Below are 22,538 nucleotides of genomic sequence, written 5' to 3' on the forward strand. Positions count from 1 at the left end.
TACGTCCAACTTAGTAATTTCTTTTTTTAATGTTTAGTAAATAGAATTTTAGCAATTAGAATACCTATTATTTTTAGCAAATTAATAGATATGCATTAAACTTATAAGGTTTATTAAAATTACGTCAGTTTTATAATTTTGTAATAATTTTTTTTTTTATGGATAAAGCGTTTTTATATTTTTCCATTGAATACATTTTTTCTTCATTTTGGCTTACTTTTAAGAGCACTTTTGCGAGCACTATTCAGGATCTGCTGTTTTTGATCTGAAAATCAACGTTAAGTGTTTACTGAGTTCAATCATTTATTAACATGCTTTCTTTTAAATAATAATAGAGATGAAAACTGAAACGGAGTTAAATATAGATCGGTCCCCTTATATGAATTAAATAGATTAAATCTTCTAAACCTATCACTCCTTTAAAATAAAAACGCAAGTCTGAAAAAATTAAAAGAGAAATATTAAGTTTTTTTTTTTGTTTGATTTCTACCTTAAATGAAACTAATAAGTTTCGATTCAGCTTGGATCCATCGTTAATTAAAGATGTAGGTGTTATTTGTAATGTTTGCTAAAGTATGTTTTTGTATTATCATGTACATATAATATGCCCCCCCCCCGTAGGGGGAAGTGGATTAGCCACTTCTTCAGGGTACTTGGCGACCCTGCGGGTAGCTCAGCCTAACATGAACATTAGTAACATTACACTGTAACACCCCAATACATTTACACAGTACACATAGGGCATAGTGGTGGTGTGATCCCACTGCTAATTCTAGCTTCTATCTCTCCTTTGATCCTGCCTACCCCTTTCCTGATCTACGGATCACTACCCAAGCTGAGAAGGGGACTCGTACGGGGTAGTAAAATATATGTGCGGTAACGATCAGGTGATCAACAAGGTTCTTGCACTGGGCGAAACCCCATTGTAATGTTGCCTCCCTGTTCTAGTGGGGTTCTGCCATAGTAACCTTTAATCCCCCCCCCTCAAGATGGAAATAACGACTGCCAGGGGATGTCCTCGGGGGTAGGGGTCCTATCTCCACTCCTGTGGTGCATGGTCGTAGAAGACTTACTTGAGCTAGACCTTCGTGGCTTCTCGAGAAATTGGAGAGATCACTTCAAAATTTAACGCATGTCAATTTCAACAACAAATTGCTAAGTTTTCATTATAATAACTTAATTTGAAGGCCAAATAATGTTCAGATCTCTGAGGATGTGATTTCAGATAAAAATTTGCTCAACTGGGATCTTCTCCGTTATAAGATATTCATAATCTCAAATTCTTCTAATAACATCCTAAGAGGATTTGCTATCCTCAATAAATTAAACTTAATAATAGCGTAACGGGCACACTAAATGGGAGTTGTCAATATTTGCTTAACCCCATTATCACAATTCTGACAGTATGAACGATGTCTTTCTACAAATTGGAACAAGTGACTGGCCACCCAAGCAGCATTTAATGATCTCAGCCAGGAACACCATACCTCCAATGCCATTAATTTCTTTGATTAAACCTTGTGTTCGAAAGCTCCAACCCCAAGCAAAATCCTGTTTCCTATTGTCACAAACCATCAGAATAGCAGCAAATTACTTATCTATTCCTTAACATCACATTCAGGGAACTTCTCTTTGTTTGATATAGAATGTTACTGTCAATGATCGAAGTGTTTGCTTTAAATTAACTTGATATAAACCAAAAATTTCTTTTTTTATTTTTCATAAAATACATATTTTACGAGTGCGCACTTCACAAATTGATATAAGCACCATTTAAACTTGCCTAGATAACTTCAACAAGTACATGTACACTTATTTACAATAAACAATTTTTAAATAAAATTAAACAAAAAAGAATATGCAATTACTTCTATGTAGTAATTTATTCATCCATGTAGTAAATGCAATTACACTTTACTCCTATGTACATGAAGAGAGTCAATGACCCTTTATCTTTTCATGTACTTGACCTCAACCAATATCATTGACAATGAAATTTACAATTTAATTTAAATTAAAAAAACATTTAAAAACTTGTGAATACAAGGCATTGTTTACTTACATAAACTGGATCTCAAAAGCATGAAGAAGAATTTTAACTGAAATCTATATTACCGATATATTAGGGAAAATTACTCAAAAAGCATGAAAATTTTATTTCTTCTTATCTAAGGAAAAATAACCGAACTCTAGGAATCTGTCTAATATTATAATTTTATATACAGTAATATATGTGTAGTACAATAAAAGCTGTGGAAGAGTTCAATCTCTTTACTTCAGTATGCACAGTTTTTATAAGACTTATTAGGGTGAAAACAACAACAAATGGCACTTAACTTCTTTTTCACCCCTCCTATAGTAAAAACTTATCTCCATCCGTCTACCAATTTTTTGGTCCATAGCACACTATCTAGATTGCAGGTGTTACTTGATTCCTGAACCCAGGAGATGATCAACAATAGACGTAAAAGCTGGAAGAAAGATTGCTTACAACAGTAAATAATAATGAGCTACATTTTGAATATAATAAAAAAAACGTTAAAATAAATTTTAAAAAATTGTCAGCTCTTTATACACTCCAGTTTAATGTAGTAGATCTGTATATTAGCACTTCCGAGGAATGCTTAAGGTTGCAGATACCACTTAAAAAAAAAAGTACGAGATCCAAATAGAAGTGATATGCGTTAACGTGTACACACACCCAACAAAGTTAAGAGAAGCTTTGAAATCATTCAGTAAAGCTATACATCGGGTTTACCAATTTAGATATCCAATTTAACCTAATGTTCATGCCTTTAGTTTTTTTGTTTGCTTACATAATACAAATTTACATCAGAAAGTTTACGAAGAGTTTTCCACTTGTAGAAAACAAACATTCCTATATAAAGAAATAGTAGTTTCTGCAAGTTTTTAAATAATTTCTTAATTAAAATTACTTTTATAAATTAGGAAAGATCTTTAGACCATTTAAAAGCAACCCAGAGAGAAGAAAAAGGTTATTTGTTTTAATTGGTTTCTGGAGTATATCACTGTAAGATAACATTTATATAATATTCATGACAAGCAGGTAGTGTGATGAAAAAAAAAATCAAGCTCTAAAATTAACAAACCACAAGCAGGGAAGGGATTAGCTATGTGATTAACGTATTGGGTTTCCACGCGGAGGTGCCGGGCTCGAATCCAGCTGCTGGCCCTTAGATTTTCTCTTCCTAGGAGCTTGTCACAGCTCACAGTCCGGTGATGGAAAAGTAATGAAAAAACTGTGAACTGAAAAAAGCTCTGGGCGCTAATAACCTCAGATGTTGGCGCGCCTTAAATCATAAAAAAAACAAAACAAACCACAAGCAAATCACATGCACCAAAATTTCCATTCAAACTATTTCTGTATGAACTTGTTAGTTTAGCCACATATTTAATTCTCATTAACATTATAGAAATAGTAAAGGACGTTAAAAAAATTAGGGGAAGCATTAAGTACTTTTTCCCAAAAAGCTAACTAAATGAGGTGAGATTACTACAAGTTTCAAGAAATCAGTTGTGGTTTTTGAGGAAGTTTAGCAATATATTTAACGAGGGTTAAATAGAGGTATAGATCCTTAAATTACGTGTGAATGGCATTTTAGAAAAATAGTCTTGATCTACCTCTCCCTGGATAAAGCCCTAAACTTAATTTTTCAGAATATATTTTTCAAATAAACTTATCGTTCTATACGCATACACAGCTATACTAAGATTAAAGGAAATGGTAATAGCTTTTGTTTAAGAAAACGTTAAAATAAAAAATAAAGAAAAACATGACCTTGGGGTTGTTCCATAATACCTTAAAACTTCTTCTTCACACTACCTGCAAGCCTTCCTGTTTTAAGTTTTACGAAAATTAGTAGCCGTCACCTTAAACATTTAGAGTAAAAAATATTCTCTCTTTATGGGAAATTATTTACTATAGATCGATAAAATCCAAATATACATTTTTTCGAGTAAATCATATATCCTAAAAATTCTTAAATTTTGGGAAATTTTAAAAATGCTCAAAATAAGTAGATAAACTATTTGTTTTCATTTTCAAAAAAATAAATATATGAATAATCAACAAAGTAAGTACAAAATAGATTTTTTTTTTAAAGATATTCACAATTAATTCACTTCTTGTTTTGTCATAAAATACTGACAATATGTTTTGAAAGGTGAATACAATTGATCACAGTTTAACAGTATGCATATTTTCTTTACAACAGAATCAATCACTTACATTTACAATAACATAAATTCTAAGGTATAATATTTTTAAATTTATCTTGGATTTACAATTGGATAAAGCAAGGTATTTATAATTTTATAAACACTATTTTTGAAAATCATTTGCCCCTCATTGGCATTCGTTTTTTAATTTTATAATTTACTAAAATTAATAAATTCAACCTTTCGGTTTGATTAAATTTATTTTGTAAACATTTCTTTAGATTAGAAGAATAGTATTAACTGCCATCAAATAGAAACATTAATTCCTTAATCGAACAAAATATAAAAAAATCTATTATTTCAATAACCTATAATTAATATTGATGCATAGGGTGACCAAACCAAATTAAACCCTTCTCCCAACAACCTATGTACATGGTCTAAAAAGGATTTTCAAACTTGATTCAATTTCTTTTTATTCCTTAAGCAATTATTGGTTACAATAGAGATGGATTAAGATTATTCCTAAAAGTAAAGGATTCAACATTTTTAGAAAAAAGATACCTTCAATAAATGAAGAGATGGATAGATTGGCCAAATTTGGCACCTTTCCACTCCATACTGGTCCTGAACCTGCTGTTGGCCGTTGGTTTCTAGCCATGCCTGTCTAGCTTTCAGTAAAGAACCTCACAGATGAGAGCGGTGGATTGTCAACATTCTAAAATGCTGATTAGGGGTCCCGACAGGACCAATAATAGTGATTATTTTGTTTATTACTGGTTGGATCCCTTACTAGGCATTGTGATTTAAGAAGACTTCATGATGGCGCTCATGCCAAACTCCTTTTGTAGAGTTTGAGAAATAAGGGAGGAAACACTCATTCACACAATGACTGATAATTTGGGAAGAATAGTTCAGGATCTTTGGTGCAACAGGTTAACGGTAGTAGAGCTAAGGTTGTTTCTTTCCCATTAATGATTTATCAAATTTTTTATTTTTATTTATTTTTTATTTTTTGCATCTGTGAATCTTAGGTAGTTCAGATCGGAGCCTGGGTTTTTCTCCCAGACTAGGATTTGTGTGCCATTTTTCTTCTATTGGGTAGCAATATGGGGGAGGGGCTGAGGAGCTTGGTCCCTCTCCACACACAATTAACAATAATCATAAGCTATAATAATTATATTTCCATATTTCTGACAAAAATGAGGCCAATATTTTGTAAGCTAATTATCACCAACCATTCCTTTATTAATCGAAGCTTTAAATTATGGTAATTTTTATGAAAAAACAAAAAATAAAATAAAATCGCAGACAGTATTCACAGAAAATTATATTTGATGGTTTTGGCAAGAAAAAATAGAGATGCTAGAAAAGAGAAAATTATATCTGGTCACCCTTGATTGCAATTTTTTTTTTCTTTTTACTGTTCGAATTGCAGATATATATATTTAATAAGATTAACAAACGCTCACATAATCTATATCATACTATGTTCCATACTTCTGTAGACTTTAACTTCATGTAGATACTTCTTTCAGTTTACAAATAAAGTATCTTTCTGTACTATTTAAAAACAAAGTATTTCAGAAATAAATTTTTATTTAATAAAATGGAACCTTTTGAAGCTAGAAGTTTGGCAGTTTTGTGAAAACTTTTAACATATTCTCTTTTACTTTTAATCAGTAACTTTTTTAACATCATTCTCAAGTGACTTATTTAGAAAAGGGAAGCTAAAGAAATATTACCCAGGATTTCAAAAATGAAACAATGAAAAAGGCGTTTACTTTTTCATTTCCATTTATAAAATGTTGGTATAACTACAAGATTAGATATCACATCAAATACGATAATGATTTAATATGCACTTCCAATTTAATATGCCAGCTATTAAAAGGAAGTTATGAAATTATGTTTATCGATTTTCATATTTCTAAATCTAGTTAAATTTTTGAGAAAACTGTTTCTTTATAATGCTTAGAATTAGTTTTTTTATGAAATGTGATTAATATCTAATTAAGCTGGTCTAAGGGCACGACAATCTTCTTTTTTTTTGCCTAAAAAACATTTTGTAATGCATAGTGATTGCTGAGAGCAATCTTTAGTCCACATCTTTTCTGTTTAACGTTGTAATGAAGCCTGTTTTTGAACTTTTTTGAAGCTCTTGAGAGTCCTGTACGCCTGCTGTACTTTAAGCATGTTACGATGTTACTTGCGGTTTAAGGCTTACCAAGATTTATTAACTCGAAACGTGTCCATTCCAATATTAAAAATAAGACAACACTAGTGTTGTTTGCTAGCAATTTTAACAACCCCAACGGTGGCTTTGAAGTCGTTGCTTAGAATTATGGTAGGATTAATACGAACGTGGCACATCCTTTGTGACGGAACGAAGCAATCCACGGGCAGAAATAATGATGTGAATCACGACAAAAAAAAGTCTATTTGTAACCTATCTTATAGAGCCAAAGTTAAACAGCTTACAAGTCTATAATAACAAGGCCATCAAAGCAAGGAGTAGAGAGAGAGTGAGAAGATCCTTTCCTTAGAGGGTGGGGAAAGAAATGTAGTTGACCACATAATGAAAAGTTTTGGTGGTTGGTTAATTGGAAAAGCTGCCTCCTAAAAGGCTTTATGAGAAGCCAGGAGGGTAAGAATACGAGTGCGCCCTAAGCTTAGATGGCTCGATGATCTCCGGCAGTATGTGTAATAGAGGGAAGACCGTGGCGACTTAGGAAAAGATAATTTGATGGAGGGAGGGGTTCAAACAGAGGTATTGTTTCAACGACAGAAGAACAGTTTAGTACGTATCATTTCTTGCTGGGACCACAACTATAGCCGCCTTTGGTCACGGTTGACACTTTAACCTTTGTTCAACAGTTCATACAATTACATCGTACACATTACAACAGCAACATTTATTTATAACTGATACCGACATTCGAGTGAAACAGAATAAAAGAATTAGGTGGTATGATATTTTAAGAAATGCAGGACATATACAATACATTAAAATGGGTTAACTACTACCTTCTACATGAACATAAATCTCCCTCAAAGAAGAAGAAACCAAACTAGAAAATAAGAAAAACATCATTCTTTTTTTCTAGAAGTACCAAGAAGTACAAAAAAAAATATATATATATATATATATCATCTAGGCCTTGGAAAGAAGCGTGTATTTGTGCGTATTTTTTTGCTTAATTTAATGTTCATTGCAAAAAAAGTAAATAAATAAAAAATAAACGCAAGAAGGAATTTAAGTCATATTTGTGATTCTCGACTACTGAGCAGGTGGCACAGAAAGGAACTACACATTTAGGAACTTCTAAGATTATCATTTTTAAGTAAAATTATAAATTTCATTAAAAAGAAAAAACAAGAAATACAAAATCTTTACGTTGTCTATGTTGGAGTAGGCATAAGTTTTGTCTGTAGAAGGAATGGCAGGAAGATTATTACGAGCAAAAAGATTTTCGGACAATTAAGACTTTATAGAGTTCTTGAGCTCTAAATTGGTAGATGAATTTAGGGGAAGACATAATTGCCCTTGATTAAAAAGTAACTTAAGTTTCACTGACATTCTGAGATAGAATGGAGAGTGAACGAATTGGCTAAAGTGAGATGTCCTACACTGTTCTTTAGCCCCAATCAACAAATGTTAATGTTATCGTCCACAAAAACTAAATTTAGTAGTTTGACATTAAGTCCGCCTGAAAAATAAACCATTGCTAGTTCTTTGTGAAAACTTATGAAATCCCATTTACTATAAGGCAGTAAAAGTTGCCACTTTTAAATAAAATTATCCTTATCACTATTACTTCAGAGTTTAAATTTAATACGTACTTAAAAGTGACTAGCTTTCATAACTGAGTTTCAGGGCTTACAGGGCGATTTATGTTAATTTAATCGAAGAATTTTTACTACGTTCTAATATTAATTTTCTACATTACTTTTAAAACTGTCCGGTAGGACAGTTGTATATGGGTTGTCTAAATAAGCTTTTCGGAGTATCTATTGGCAACGAATAAAAACTAATTAATCTTTGCAAAGGAATAACTTGATTGCTAGTGGGGGGTGACATGCATTTCAAATGTTCTGACTCTCAGTGAGAGAAAGATTGGATTTTGTTACTGCTAACACTCTTTAGAGGAAAAATATGTGGCAATTAGTGAAAAGAGAGCATGCATTATTTAACACGTACGTACACCATAAACTTACATACAACATGTGAAAGCATATTTAGAGAGGTGCATTATTATTTTTTTATGTAATTTTATCACAATAAAAGTCATTGACTTAAAACAAATCCTTTTTTCTCATTGCAACTCTAGGGTTTCATAGCCTCGACTATTTTGCGCGCTTGTATTCTAATATCTTCATTCATATGACTGCTCATCAAGGTGAACGCCTTACTGCAGATCTTATCTTGAACATTAACACCATAAATGGCAGCATACCTAAAAAAGTAGTTTTTATTTTTAGGTTTTGAAAATCAAACTTTACAAAAATGAATAAATAAAAGGAAATCCATCAATACACTCAACCAAAAATTCTACGCTAACTGAAAAAAAAAACCGAACTAAAGAAACAGGCTTATACATGCTTTTTTTCAAAGGCACGTCAAAGGCAGGCATTGGTGCCCGGAGCTTTATTGCCAGCCTCCCGCCAGTGTTGTCTCGTTTCAGAAAACTCTTTCTAACGCCCTGTAAGAAGAGAAAATCTAAGGCCCAGCAACTGAATCCGAACCCGCAACCTCCGTGTGGGAGTACAATACGCTACATTGTAGTTGCGTGATATTCGCATGAAATTTAAATAAACTAAATAATTAGCAATTGAAGCAGCCAAACTGGAAGCTTTGTTCTTATTTATGGCGTATATTTTACTAGCGTATTCGTCTGAAATCGGAATATCCAAGACAATTTATCAGGGAATCAGAAGAAAATACAAATAACTTAAAAAAATAGATCCAACTTGAAAGGGAAAGCAGACGGGAAGTGGAAATGCAAAATGAAGAGGTTGGAAGAGATGTCCTCATTAATTACGTTAAAATTTGTATTAATACAAAATTATAAACAGACACGACTTGAGGCAAACCCGATAAGGGAGACCATCGTTAAAATTAGTAAGTACTCACATGGTATCTGGTGATGGTGCTTTATCTTCTAATGGCAAATCTAATATAGGATCGATGTTTAAATTTCGAACTCCTTGCGTTAGATTAGCTAATAAAGTTACAATTCTAAGTAGCAAGTCTTCATTTGTGGAGAGATCAAGCAAATGTAACAGTTTTCTGGGTGCCTGCAAATGAATTAATTATTCTACTTTCAAAAAAAAAATGTCATTCACTTTGCCAAATTAAAAAAAAAAAAAAAAATAGAGTTACCTGGGCCGCTAATAAACTTGGAATCATATCATCATTACAAGTAAGATTGATGAGAACTTTTAAAGCATGAACTTTTACAGGAAATGATCCTGTATCCACCAATTGGTATAAGTGATGTAATATAATGCAACATTCCATATGCCAGTCAGGAAGTACTGTTATATTCAGAAGTGTCACTAGTGTTTGTAAAATAACTTTTTCCGCTGGTTGGTCCAGTAAAATTGAACATAGTACAGGGATAGAATCCTGAAAAAAAAAAATGTTTTTCAAGAGAACTTCAAAATTCAAACGTTTATATCTGTTTTTGTATTAAGCAGATTTCAATGATTTCTTTATCGAAATGTAGAGAAAAGTTAGCTGTATATGTAGTGTAAATTGCAATGTTCTAGTGGCAATAGTTAGTGAGATATTCAAGATTAATGTTTTTGACGTTTTCAAATTCGTTTCGAATACGTTAAAATTTCAAATGTTTATATCTCTTTTCGTATTTATCAGATTTTAATTAATCTTTTACCGAATTGTAGAGAAAAGTTAGGTGTACACCTAGTACAAACTGCAATGTTCTGAAGATAATAGTTAACAAGATACTGAAGCTTAAATTTTGAAGGTTTTCATATTCGTTCAAAATTCAAACGTTTATATCTCTTTTTGTATTAAGCAGATTTCAATGATTTCTTTATCGAAATGTAGAGAAACGTTAGCTGTATATGTAGTGTAAATTACAATGTTCTAGTGGCAATAGTTAGTGAGATATTCAAGATTAATGTTTTTGACGTTTTCAAATCCGTTTCGAATACGCTAAAATTTCAAATGTTTATATCTCTTTTCGTATTTATCAGATTTTAATGAATCTTTTACCGAATTGTAGAGAAAAGTTAAGTGTACACCTGGTACAAACTGCAATGTTCTGAAGATGATAGTTAACGAGATATTGTAGGTTAAATTTTGAAGGTTTTCATATTCGAAATTCTACGGTTTCTTACTACACTCAAACTTTGAATTGCCATAGCTTCTATCGTAATGTTCAGAACTAAATGAAACACAGCTTAATTTTAAACAACATTTAACTCTACAATTGATAGAAGTATCATTGAATTGTATGAATTTGCCGATGAGATAAAGCACGTTGAAATTCTACAGTTTTTCATTACACACGAAATTTTCTTTGTTTCGTTTTGAAGTGATCGAGAATATTGCTATATTTTCATATATAAATATACTAAATTAATTTTTTTGTTTTCTTATTACTATTATTTATTACGAAATATGTTAAGGATTATGAATTATTAAATATTATATAAACCTTTAATTCTCTTTGGTTATCCTGGTTTAAAGCTAGATTTCCTAGAGCGGTAATGGCAGCTAGTTGCACTGAAGGTTTGTAGTGAGTAAGCAAGCGTTGAACTCTAATCAGGCATCCCACTTCTCTTAACATTACCTTTAAAATAAAACTTCAGTGTGAAACACAAACTTCTTCTTATTACATTATTATAATTCTAATTATAAATTGTCTGACAAATGAAAGTACACTCAACGCAAATTGGGGATAGTAGTTACAGATTTCTACAGATAGCCTACCTAGGTATTACCTTTGTTAGTAAATTAATATGCCTAAACCAAATGAGCATGTTGGCATCTAAAAGGGTAAAAAGAATCCGATTTCTAAAGAGTATCAATGCAATGAATTCATAAGTTGCTATTATTTTTAGAAATCTAACTGACAAACTTTAATGTAGTTATATGACGCACTATAACAATATCTCTAAAATAAAAAAAAAATCTAACATATTAAAGCTGCTAGTAACCTGATTTGCAGGGATTGTGGCTCCATTGCTTATGGTTATTAGAGTTCTTTCCAACAAGGCTGCATCGTTACTCTGCAATAGTATTACTAAGCTCTTAGCATCGTGCCTAGGGATTTCTCTAAAACAAATTTTGGAAGTAAGGCTTTAAGTTGGTATTAAATTATGTATTAACAACATAAAGGTCTAACGTTAATGCTTATGTTTATGAGCAACTCTTGAGTATGTAACCGTGCAATAATGTAAATGTCTTTAAAATCCAATTCTGAAACTCTTTCTGTAATTATTAAAATAGCAGTAACATAAGTACGCAAAAAATAGCATGCTGGCTGCCCTAGATTATCTGCCAGCAAGTTGGACTGGCACTTGGACGTTCGTTTTGCATGTTCACCTGGAAGTTAAATTTTTATTTTTCAATTAAAATTAGCTCATAGTAAAAACAAGTACCACAAGTTAACGACTAGTACCTCTAGATAAACATATAGATAAGATGTACATTAGAAACATTAAATAAAACATGAATTCATAAGTGATGTTATTTATATAAAGCGCGCATATAATTCCGAATAACCGATCCTTTTAAATCTAAAATTATCTAGGCAGGGAGCAAATTATTACTGTTATTTTTTTTTTTTTTTTTTATTCGGCGCATCGACATCTTGGTCATTAGCGCCTATTACTGTTATTATAACAGAATAGAAATGGATGTACATTAAAAGCGGAAAATCCTTCGAAAACACTAAAATATACTAATAGGGATATCAATTCTCTAAATAAAGGCGAGTCATTAACTGAGGTCATTAGCGCCCGGAGCTATTTTTAAAATGCGTTCGGTTGTTGCAGTTAACAAGACCGTACTGTTAAGCTACACAGACGTTCCTAACAAAACAAAAAAAAGAAAACAAACAATCAAACAAACAAAACAAAAAAAAAGGAGGGAAAGCTTAACTCGATTACTGGACCCTTCCCCTTCAGAATCTATCGCGTCATAAGAGAGCGTCATTATGGTTTTATGGATAGAATAATATAATATAATAATTATATTATCATTCAAATTTTTCTTACAGCCATTTCTCTTTTCGCAAAAAAAATTACTGATCATATAGTACAAAAATAACATCCAAAAATATAGTTGGGCAGAAAGGTTAATAGCAGTAATAAAAATGTGAATAATACAGCGATAATTTATAGAAATATCTCAAACACAATATACTGCCACATATATTGATGTAAAAATAACTGCATCATTGCGTCTACATTTAAATCAAGTATCAAGAAACATTACTTAACTCATTTGCCAATAAATTATTCTACGCACCTTTGAGAATGGGCAATGTTATCAAGATGTAAGTTGAGAGGCTGGTCCTGTGATGTTTCGGACGAATGTAAATGTCCAGCAGTACCACTAGTCGTATCTGGACTTCGAGATTTGCCCCTCTTTCTAACAGATTTTCTAATGGTTCTTCTTCTTACAGGCGAGGTAACCAATTCTCCAGTTCTACCAATCATGCCCAAGCTAGAAAGGTTCTCTGTTGACCTACTAGTGAGTATATGCCTCATATCCACAGGAGAGAGGATTCGTGGAGAACTCCAAGGTGAACACTGAAATGCATTGGTGATTTTTTTTTTAATGGATATTTGATCAAAGCCCTGAATTGAGAGTTAAAAAAAAGGAACGTACCGGAAAAATAAAAAGGAAAACCTAAAAGGAAGGTTACAAATAGCGAAAATAGTCTAGAGAAGGAAGGTTAAAAATGGCCGCCAGAGTATAGAGAGTATGTCGGGGCAAGGGAAGGTTACAAAGAAGGCAGTGGTAGACACCTAGTGGCAGTGGACTTAACATATGGTCTGAACATATGCCGCCATCTTGCCTCCAGAGGGTATATAACAAAGATCGCTGAAAGGGCGGGGTAGGGTGGGGAGAACACTCGTACTGAACACATGGTATGACTGGCCGCCATATTGCCTCCTTCCCAAGTGTGTTAAAAGGGCGGGGCAGGGTGGGGAAAACCTTTGTCGGGAACACATCTCTCTCCAAAGAGAAGGTTACGGTCAGGTTATCCGAATTTTTTTTTCACTCTTTTTAAGTTATTTAGCAATTCTTTTTCATATTATAAGGTAATGTAAAAAGGCGTAGGTTAAAAAGACAAAATAGGTGTGCTAATAAATAGATCTTTTTTTGATTAAAGCTTTTTTTTTTAACCTCCTACTTTATGAAGTAAATGTAAAATCTATGTAAAGAAAAGAAGACTAAAGAATTCATCAAAAAGGTTAGAAATAAATGTAAATACTTTTTGGAGTGACCAAAATTAAAGAATTAACTAACACTGAACGTAGTCAAAGGGAAGCAATAATATTAATTTGTAAGTAATAATTAAATGATAACATGCCATTTTCATGCAAGAATAATAAAAGTCTTACCTTGTTTAAAGAATATCCAATTTCATCAGCATCTCAATAGATCACCAGTCCAATAGCACTTGACACTTGACACTATTTAAAATAATTCACAACACTATTCGCACTAAAACTGTATAACACGCACTAAGTATAACTTAAGCTCAATACAAATTACGCATGGAAATAAATAGAAGTTTTTTAGCAAATCTAAACTTAGAACCTTTGTCGGGAACACATCTCTCTACCCCGTATAGTAATAAAGAAATGTAGGTTAACCTGACCGTAATCTTCTTCTATGGATGTAGCTGCTTAGATAACCTTCACTTACCAGCTGATCAGCCCAGCCAGTTACCGTCGGCCATCCATAACTCGTTCACGGTGTCTCTTTATTAACGTGATTTTTAAAGTGAATATTAGTGCTTGTTAAAGTGAAGTTCGGGTTTATAAATTGAGTTATACTAAGTATAAGTTATACTTAGCGCGTGATATACAGTTTTAGTGTGAATAGTGTTGTAAATTATTTTAGTGTCAAGTGCTATTGGACTGTTGATCTATTGAGATGCTGATGAAATTGGATATTCTTTAAACAAGGTAAGACTTTTATTATTCTTGCATGAAAATGGCATGTTATCATTTAATTATTACTTACAAATTAATATTATTGCTTCCTTTTGACTACGTTCAGTGTTAGTTAATTCTTTAATTTTGGTCACTCCAAAAAGTATTTAAATTTATTTCTAACCTTTTTGATGAATTCTTTAGTCTTCTTTTCTTTACATAGATTTTACATTTACTTCATAAAAGTAGGAGGTTAAAAAAAAAAAAGCTTTAATCAAAAAAAGATCTATTTATTAGCACACCTATTTTGTCTTTTTAACCTACACCTTTTTACATGACCTTATAATATGAAAAAGAATTGCTAAAAAACTTAAGAGTAATAAAGAAACTTCGGATAACCTGACCGTAACCTACCTCTTTGGCTGGAGAGAAAAGGAAGGTTAAAAATGGCCGCCAGAGTATAGAGAGTATGTCGGGGCAAGGGAAGGTTACAAAGAAGGCAGTGGTAGACACCTAGTGGCAGTGGACTTAACATATGGTCTGAACATATGCCGCCATCTTGCCTCCAGAGGGTATATAACAAAGATCGCTGAAAGGGCGGGGTAGGGTGGGGAGAACACTCGTACTGAACACATGGTATGACTGGCCGCCATATTGCCTCCTTCCCAAGTGTGTTAAAAGGGCGGGGCAGGGTGGGGAAAACCTTTGTCGGGAACACATCTCTCTCCAAAGAGAAGGTTACGGTCAGGTTATCCGAATTTTTTTTTCACTCTTTTTAAGTTATTTAGCAATTCTTTTTCATATTATAAGGTAATGTAAAAAGGCGTAGGTTAAAAAGACAAAATAGGTGTGCTAATAAATAGATCTTTTTTTGAATAAAGGTTTTTTTTTTAACCTCCTACTTTATGAAGTAAATGTAAAATCTATGTAAAGAAAAGAAGACTAAAGAATTCATCAAAAAGGTTAGAAATAAATTTAAATACTTTTTGGAGTGACCAAAATTAAAGAATTAACTAACACTGAACGTAGTCAAAGGGAAGCAATAATATTAATTTGTAAGTAATAATTAAATGATAACATGCCATTTTCATGCAAGAATAATAAAAGTCTTACCTTATTTAAAGAATATCCAATTTCATCAGCATCTCAATAGATCACCAGTCCAATAGCACTTGACACTAAAATAATTTACAACACTATTCACACTAAAACTGTATATCACGCACTAAGTATAACTTATACTTAGTATAACTCAATTTATAAACCCGAACTTCATTTTAACACGCACTAATATTCACTTTAAAAATCACGTTAATAAAGAGACACCGTGAACGAGTTATGGATGGCCGACGGTAACTGGCTGGGCTGATCAGCTGGTAAGTGAAGGTTATCTAAGCAGCTACATCCATAGAAGAAGATTACGGTCAGGTTAACCTACATTTCTTTATTACTATACGGGGTAGAGAGATGTGTTCCCGACAAAGGTTCTAAGTTTAGATTTGCTAAAAAACTTCTATTTATTTGCATGCATAATTTGTATTGAGCTTAAGTTATACTTAGTGCGTGTTATACAGTTTTAGTGCGAATAGTGTTGTGAATTATTTTAAATAGTGTCAAGTGTCAAGTGCTATTGGACTGGTGATCTATTGAGATGCTGATGAAATTGGATATTCTTTAAACAAGGTAAGACTTTTATTATTCTTGCATGAAAATGGCATGTTATCATTTAATTATTACTTACAAATTAATATTATTGCTTCCTTTTGACTACGTTCAGTGTTAGTTAATTCTTTAATTTTGGTCACTCCAAAAAGTATTTAAATTTATTTCTAACCTTTTTGATGAATTCTTTAGTCTTCTTTTCTTTACATAGATTTTACATTTACTTCATAAAAGTAGGAGGTTAAAAAAAAAAAAGCTTTAATCAAAAAAAGATCTATTTATTAGCACACCTATTTTGTCTTTTTAACCTACACCTTTTTACATGACCTTATAATATGAAAAAGAATTGCTAAAAAACTTAAAAAGAGTGAAAAAAAAATTCGGATAACCTGACCGTAACCTTCTCTTTGGAGAGAGATGTGTTCCCGACAAAGGTTTTTTTTAACCTCCTACTTTTATGAAGTAAATGTAAAATCTATGTAAAGAAAAGAAGACTAAAGAATTCATCAAAAAGGTTAGAAATAAATTTAAATACTTTTTGGAGTGACCAAAATTAAAGAATTAACTAACACTGAACGTAGTCAAAAGGAAGCAATAATATTAATTTGTAAGTAATAATTAAATGATAACATGCCATTTTCATGCAAGAATAATAAAAGTCTTACCTTGTTTAAAGAATATCCAATTTCATCAGCATCTCAATAGATCACCAGTCCAATAGCACTTGACACTTGACACTATTTAAAATAATTCACAACACTATTCGCACTAAAACTGTATAACACGCACTAAGTATAACTTAAGCTCAATACAAATTACGCATGGAAATAAATAGAAGTTTTTTAGCAAATCTAAACTTAGAACCTTTGTCGGGAACACATCTCTCTACCCCGTATAGTAATAAAGAAATGTAGGTTAACCTGACCGTAATCTTCTTCTATGGATGTAGCTGCTTAGATAACCTTCACTTACCAGCTGATCAGCCCAGCCAGTTACCGTCGGCCATCCATAACTCGTTCACGGTGTCTCTTTATTAACGTGATTTTTAAAGTGAATATTAGTGCGTGTTAAAATGAAGTTCGGGTTTATAAATTGAGTTATACTAAGTATAAGTTATACTTAGTGCGTGATATACAGTTTTAGTGCGAATAGTGTTGTGAATTATTTTAAATAGTGTCAAGTGTCAAGTGCTATTGGACTGGTGATCTATTGAGATGCTGATGAAATTGGATATTCTTTAAACAAGGTAAGACTTTTATTATTCTTGCATGAAAATGGCATGTTATCATTTAATTATTACTTACAAATTAATATTATTGCTTCCTTTTGACTACGTTCAGTGTTAGTTAATTCTTTAATTTTGATCACTCCAAAAAGTATTTAAATTTATTTCTAACCTTTTTGATGAATTCTTTAGTCTTCTTTTCTTTACATAGATTTTACATTTACTTCATAAAGTAGGAGGTTAAAAAAAAAACCTTTATTCAAAAAAAGATCTATTTATTAGCACACCTATTTTGTCTTTTTAACCTACGCCTTTTTACATTACCTTATAATATGAAAAAGAATTGCTAAATAACTTAAAAAGAGTGAAAAAAAAATTCGGATAACCTGACCGTAACCTTCTCTTTGGAGAGAGATGTGTTCCCGACAAAGGTTCTCCCCACCCTGCCCCGCCCTTTTAACACACTTGGGGAAGAGGCAATATGGCGGCCAGTCATACCATGTGTTCAGTACGAGTGTTCTCCCCACCCTACCCCGCCCTTTCAGCGATCTTTGTTATATACCCTCTGGAGGCAAGATGGCGGCATATGTTCAGACCATATGTTAAGTCCACTGCCACTAGGTGTCTACCACTGCCTTCTTTGTAACCTTCCCTTGCCCCGACATACTCTCTATACTCTGGCGGCCATTTTTAACCTTCCTTTTCCCTCCAGCCAAAGAGGTAGGTTACGGTCAGGTTATCCGAAGTTTCTTTATTACTCTTAAGTTTTTTAGCAATTCTTTTTCATATTATAAGGTGTGCTAATAAATAGATCTTTGTCGGGAACTGACATGTTTGGGAATGCAAGCCGGATTACAGAAGAGGGAATGAGCATTGGAGAGGGTACAGAAGAAGCGGTAATCCTCGAATCCAGAGGGAGTACGGAAATGACCAGAAAAGACCAATCCATGAGGGCGAAAGTCAAGATGAATGAAAAATTGATAGGAGGCAGTTAAATGAAAAAATAGCTTAGTCTTTGTCTTGAAGGAGGCAAGGCGCCGCAAAATGAATGTACGAATTATAGTGAAATCTTACAAAATATGAAGCAATAAAAAAAAAAAACTGATGGGTTTTTAGAAATGAGAGTAATAAAATCATTCATTAGGTAGGTAAACTAATTCGATATAAGTAATAAAATAAAAAAATAAAAGCATGAGCTAATACTGACCTGTAAACTAGTATGCCCAGTGAAATGCCTTGGCGAATGACCTGAAGTGGTCTGTATGGCCAAAACGGTATCAGTAAACATTCTTGCTTGAAGGTTAAGTTGCCTTATTCTCTCTTGGACCGTAATTGGTCTCAATACTACCCTTCCTGAATCAGATAAATCAAGTGATCCCAGCAGTACGTCTGTCTGAGTCGTCTGAGACAAACGTCTAAAGTAGAGACGATGCTCATCTTGGTATACTTGGAAAAAAAAAAAATTAACTTCACATAGCAGTCTTCATGAGTTTTGACGAGTGATTTGAAATCAACCCAAAATGGGGTACAGGAAACAAAATTAGTTTTACTCTCTGGACCTGTTTGTATCTTTTGTTCCTCCCGATAGTACTCCAAGCGCCATATAAATTATAATTATTATTTTTTTTTTGCCGGCGCATCGACGTCTATGGCCATTAGCGCCTATAATTAATTAATGCAATAAGTAGGAAAGTCAAACTAACACTTACATAAGTGTTAGTTTGACATAAACCATTACCCAGAATATTGAAAATTAAATAATTAATTATAGACAGCGCAAATCAATTTTCTAACAATGAAACAATGAAAAACGTAATTCATCAGGAATTCGTACCCGAAAGACTTCCCATTAATTTTCATATTTACTATCAACAAATAGATGAAATCAAATCTATGCTGAAAAAAAAGAATTTTCATTAGATTTGACTGTAAATATAAACCTGTATTTTATTTTAAGTTTGATCCAATGGAATGGTTTAGGCATCAATTAAGCGTAAAAGCCCAGAAAAACCTACCAAATCACGTAATTTGTCAAAATTCCTATCTAAAATTGTGGTAAAATTCACTTTTAGTATCAGTAGAACATGGTGGTAAAGGAGCTCGTTGTGGAATCTACAAAAGATGGGTACTTATGATTGGGGGAAATGCCAGCTAATCACAAATCAAAAATATGATCTCCATTTTGCCATTTTTCAACTTAGCCAATCAGATGTAAGAATCGTATTAGGCCAGATAAAGGCCTGCTCTACTACTTCTGATAGGCTGACTTTTTCTTCCAATCTGAAAATACCTTTTCACCAAGAACTTGTAGCGAGCTCCTACTGCATTATGTTGCACTGATACAAAATTTGCATTTTTCTCCGTTTTTAGGTAGTAACTGAAGACAGATTACCGTTTTTTTTTTTGTATTTGATTGCTTTTTAGGAATTATGGACCTTTAAGAATACTAATTTTCTTTACTATTAAACATATTTAAAAATATATGCTGTAATATATGAACATTTTAGTTTTAAATAATCTCTTAATAAAACGGGTTTGTCTTTTAGGTACCAACATAATTTATTTATTATCAAACTAATTAAGAAAACTTGAAGCACTGGACCATATTCATTTTAATTTCAAAGTTTTTGAGCAATAAATCAATAGATTGTAATCAAAACGTAGTTTAAGAATGAGTGTGGCGAACGGAACAAATAACTGTATAAGTACGGCTACATTTTAAAGACCGCTTTGAAACTAGTACATCTCATAAAAATGACTGTAGTATACATGTCCAATAAAAATTGTCAATTATGTTATGTACTTACTAGTAACTGTAAGAAGGAGATGCGCTATCGGGTCTCCTGTTTATCACACATAAATCACTTCAAATTTTGGCAAGTGCCTATTGCTAAAAGGTCTTTAAGGAGGTAATGGAACTTACCCCTACGCTGTTTTAGCACCTAGCAACTTACTATGCTTTAGATAAGAAAAATGCCTTTTCTAAATATGTTAATATTACTAGGGTAGAAAGTTGAATTGGTTATATGTACTTGAAGACTTGCTTCTATTCCTCATTAGATATGTATTTAATAAATAATTTCGTTATACATATACGTATATACACATACATGTATATATGTATGAAAAAAAAAAATGTATTTAATAAATAATTTCGTTATACATATACATATATACACATACATGTATATATGTATGAAAAAAAAAATTAATTAAAAAAACTCTGTTCACGTCTTTAACCTAGTCAAAAGATTTCACATTAAAGTAAATATAAATTGCTTCAATTGAAAGAACATTGAATTTTCCATAAGACGATGATGTTTATTTTACTGGCAGTTATAATGTTAAATAAAACTTTTCCCTTTCCCATTTTACACTTGACTATACGTTTATATCACGTTTCTGAATGGAAGGGTGCACTTAAAATGGAACGCACAAGTGAATTTGAAGACACGATCGAAGATTAGTAGAGATATAATAGGATATTGCTTCAAAAGGAACAGAAATTATGAATGAAGTTATATTAAATATATATTTACATTTTACATTTTTTAAACTGCTAACTCAAAAATGACACCACCTTTCTTAACAATTGGTAAAAAACTCATGAAAAATATAATGGCCTTTCAATTGATGTTACTAAGATCGTTTGAGCTTTAAATCTGTAGAAGGCTTCTTAACCAGAGGAAAAAAATAAAATAAAAAGAGCAATTTCGGAAAACGGCTGATACTCCAACCAATTTAATCAAAACTTTTTGTTGCAAATGTGAGTAACCATCTCTTTAATCATGGCCAGCTGAAATTGGTACAAAAGCAAGGGGACTTAGATGCACTAATTTTTAACAAAATCATTCTTCTTACCTTCACCATCACGTTTTCCTAATTTTCTGCAGAATGCTGTTCTAACAACTGAATATCCAACGTAGGCAAATCCAGCAAAAATTGCCGAGCATAAAGCTACCTTGTTAACAGTTTTGTCGTTTGCAGCAGTATTCGCCATTTTTTTGTCTTGCCAAGTTCACAATCAACAGTACTTATATTTCTTACAATGATAAAACATTACTATTTCACTTTCCATATTTATTGATAACACCACTTATGTTTTATGGCACCATTTCAGTTGCACGAATTCTACACTACTGCCTAACCAGGGAAGGTTAATAAACAGGAAAGAATCAATTTCAGGGTTCCCTTCGCCTGGGAAACTATAAGACAAATTTAAATCGAAAATGTTATGATTATTCGATTGTTCAAAAAATTAATTAAAATGAGAGCAGTAAGAAAAACAAATAGTAAATTAATTAATCAAGAAAGACAATTGCATAATTAGAAATAATTTTACGTTTCAGGCATTAATGATTCAAACTTGAGCTTATTTAAAAACACGAATTCAGTGCCTCATTATCCCTGGATTTGTTCATTTATTTATTTATTAAAACAATATAATAATTAAAAGTGAGCTTTCTTTCTCCAAATTTGTTTATGTCTGTAAAGATATGTGGGATATGATGCGGTGAGCAGCGTAATTCAAAAACAGGATATTTTGGGGAATTCAAATTTAGAGGATGATAGCTATTTACTTCAATGTAGGGATATTCTACTATGTTTAAACGAATTTAGAAACTTGCACAGGACCCGGAATAAGGTTTTGCTATACAAAATAATTTAGCTTAATCGACCTGATATCCAGTTCATTACCGTACATAGTGACACGCACTAATTTGCAACTTTACATATTACATCTTAAGGAGCCATATGCATAGATTTTTAGATTGTACTGAATTGTTGTAGAAGTTGATGTTTGATTGCTTCTAGAGAAGTAATACGTACGTATTAGAATACGTACTTAATGAGATTCCTGTACCATATCATCTCCTCTTAGCGATTAAGTCGAGCGTAGGGTTCAAGTTAAACTAGTCAGTGTTCAACGTTCGAGTCTTGAGATTTTTATCACGTGGTTTCGCAGAAATAAATCGCGTGTGTTAAAGAGAATGAATATAATGTTTTTTGTGGTTTTTGTTCTTTTAAATATAAGTAGAGGATGCCCTTCGCCGCAGCCACAAAAATCAGCCATGTGAGCCCATGGCAAGCCTAAGAACAAGGCGAAGAAGGCCTTTCAACGAAGAAGGTTTGATTGAAATAAAGAAATAGCACAGAATGAGAAATTCCTAAACAAGTATTTATTTGTAGATCCCCAAACGACATTGATCTGTTATAGCTAGACAACTTAGCCATTTATGCGTGTATAATAAGTCCGTTAGTGTCGAAAATAAAATTAAATAATTTCAATCAAAAGCTATTATGTAGCTTATTATTTTATTTTACTTAA

General features: G+C 32.3%; 1 protein-coding gene across 1 annotated transcript; it reads right to left on the bottom strand.

The window, feature by feature from the left end:
- Positions 1 to 1,692: 1,692 nt before the first annotated feature.
- On the bottom strand, positions 1,693 to 21,378 carry LOC141461749 (armadillo repeat-containing X-linked protein 3-like). Its single transcript, XM_074143043.1, has 8 exons — positions 21,071 to 21,378; positions 18,417 to 18,655; positions 12,683 to 12,966; positions 11,368 to 11,485; positions 10,866 to 11,000; positions 9,563 to 9,808; positions 9,314 to 9,477; positions 1,693 to 8,636 (listed from the first exon to the last, which is right to left on the bottom strand). Exons 1-8 carry the CDS (start codon positions 21,207 to 21,209, stop codon positions 8,507 to 8,509), a joined length of 1,455 nt encoding a protein of 484 aa, XP_073999144.1. The 5' UTR covers positions 21,210 to 21,378; the 3' UTR covers positions 1,693 to 8,506.
- Positions 21,379 to 22,538: the final 1,160 nt, after the last annotated feature.

The sequence above is a fragment of the Rhodnius prolixus genome, unplaced genomic scaffold, assembly GCF_049639745.1.
Source record: "Rhodnius prolixus isolate KJV_2025 unplaced genomic scaffold, Rpr scaffold_12, whole genome shotgun sequence".
Taxonomy (NCBI): domain Eukaryota; kingdom Metazoa; phylum Arthropoda; class Insecta; order Hemiptera; family Reduviidae; genus Rhodnius; species Rhodnius prolixus.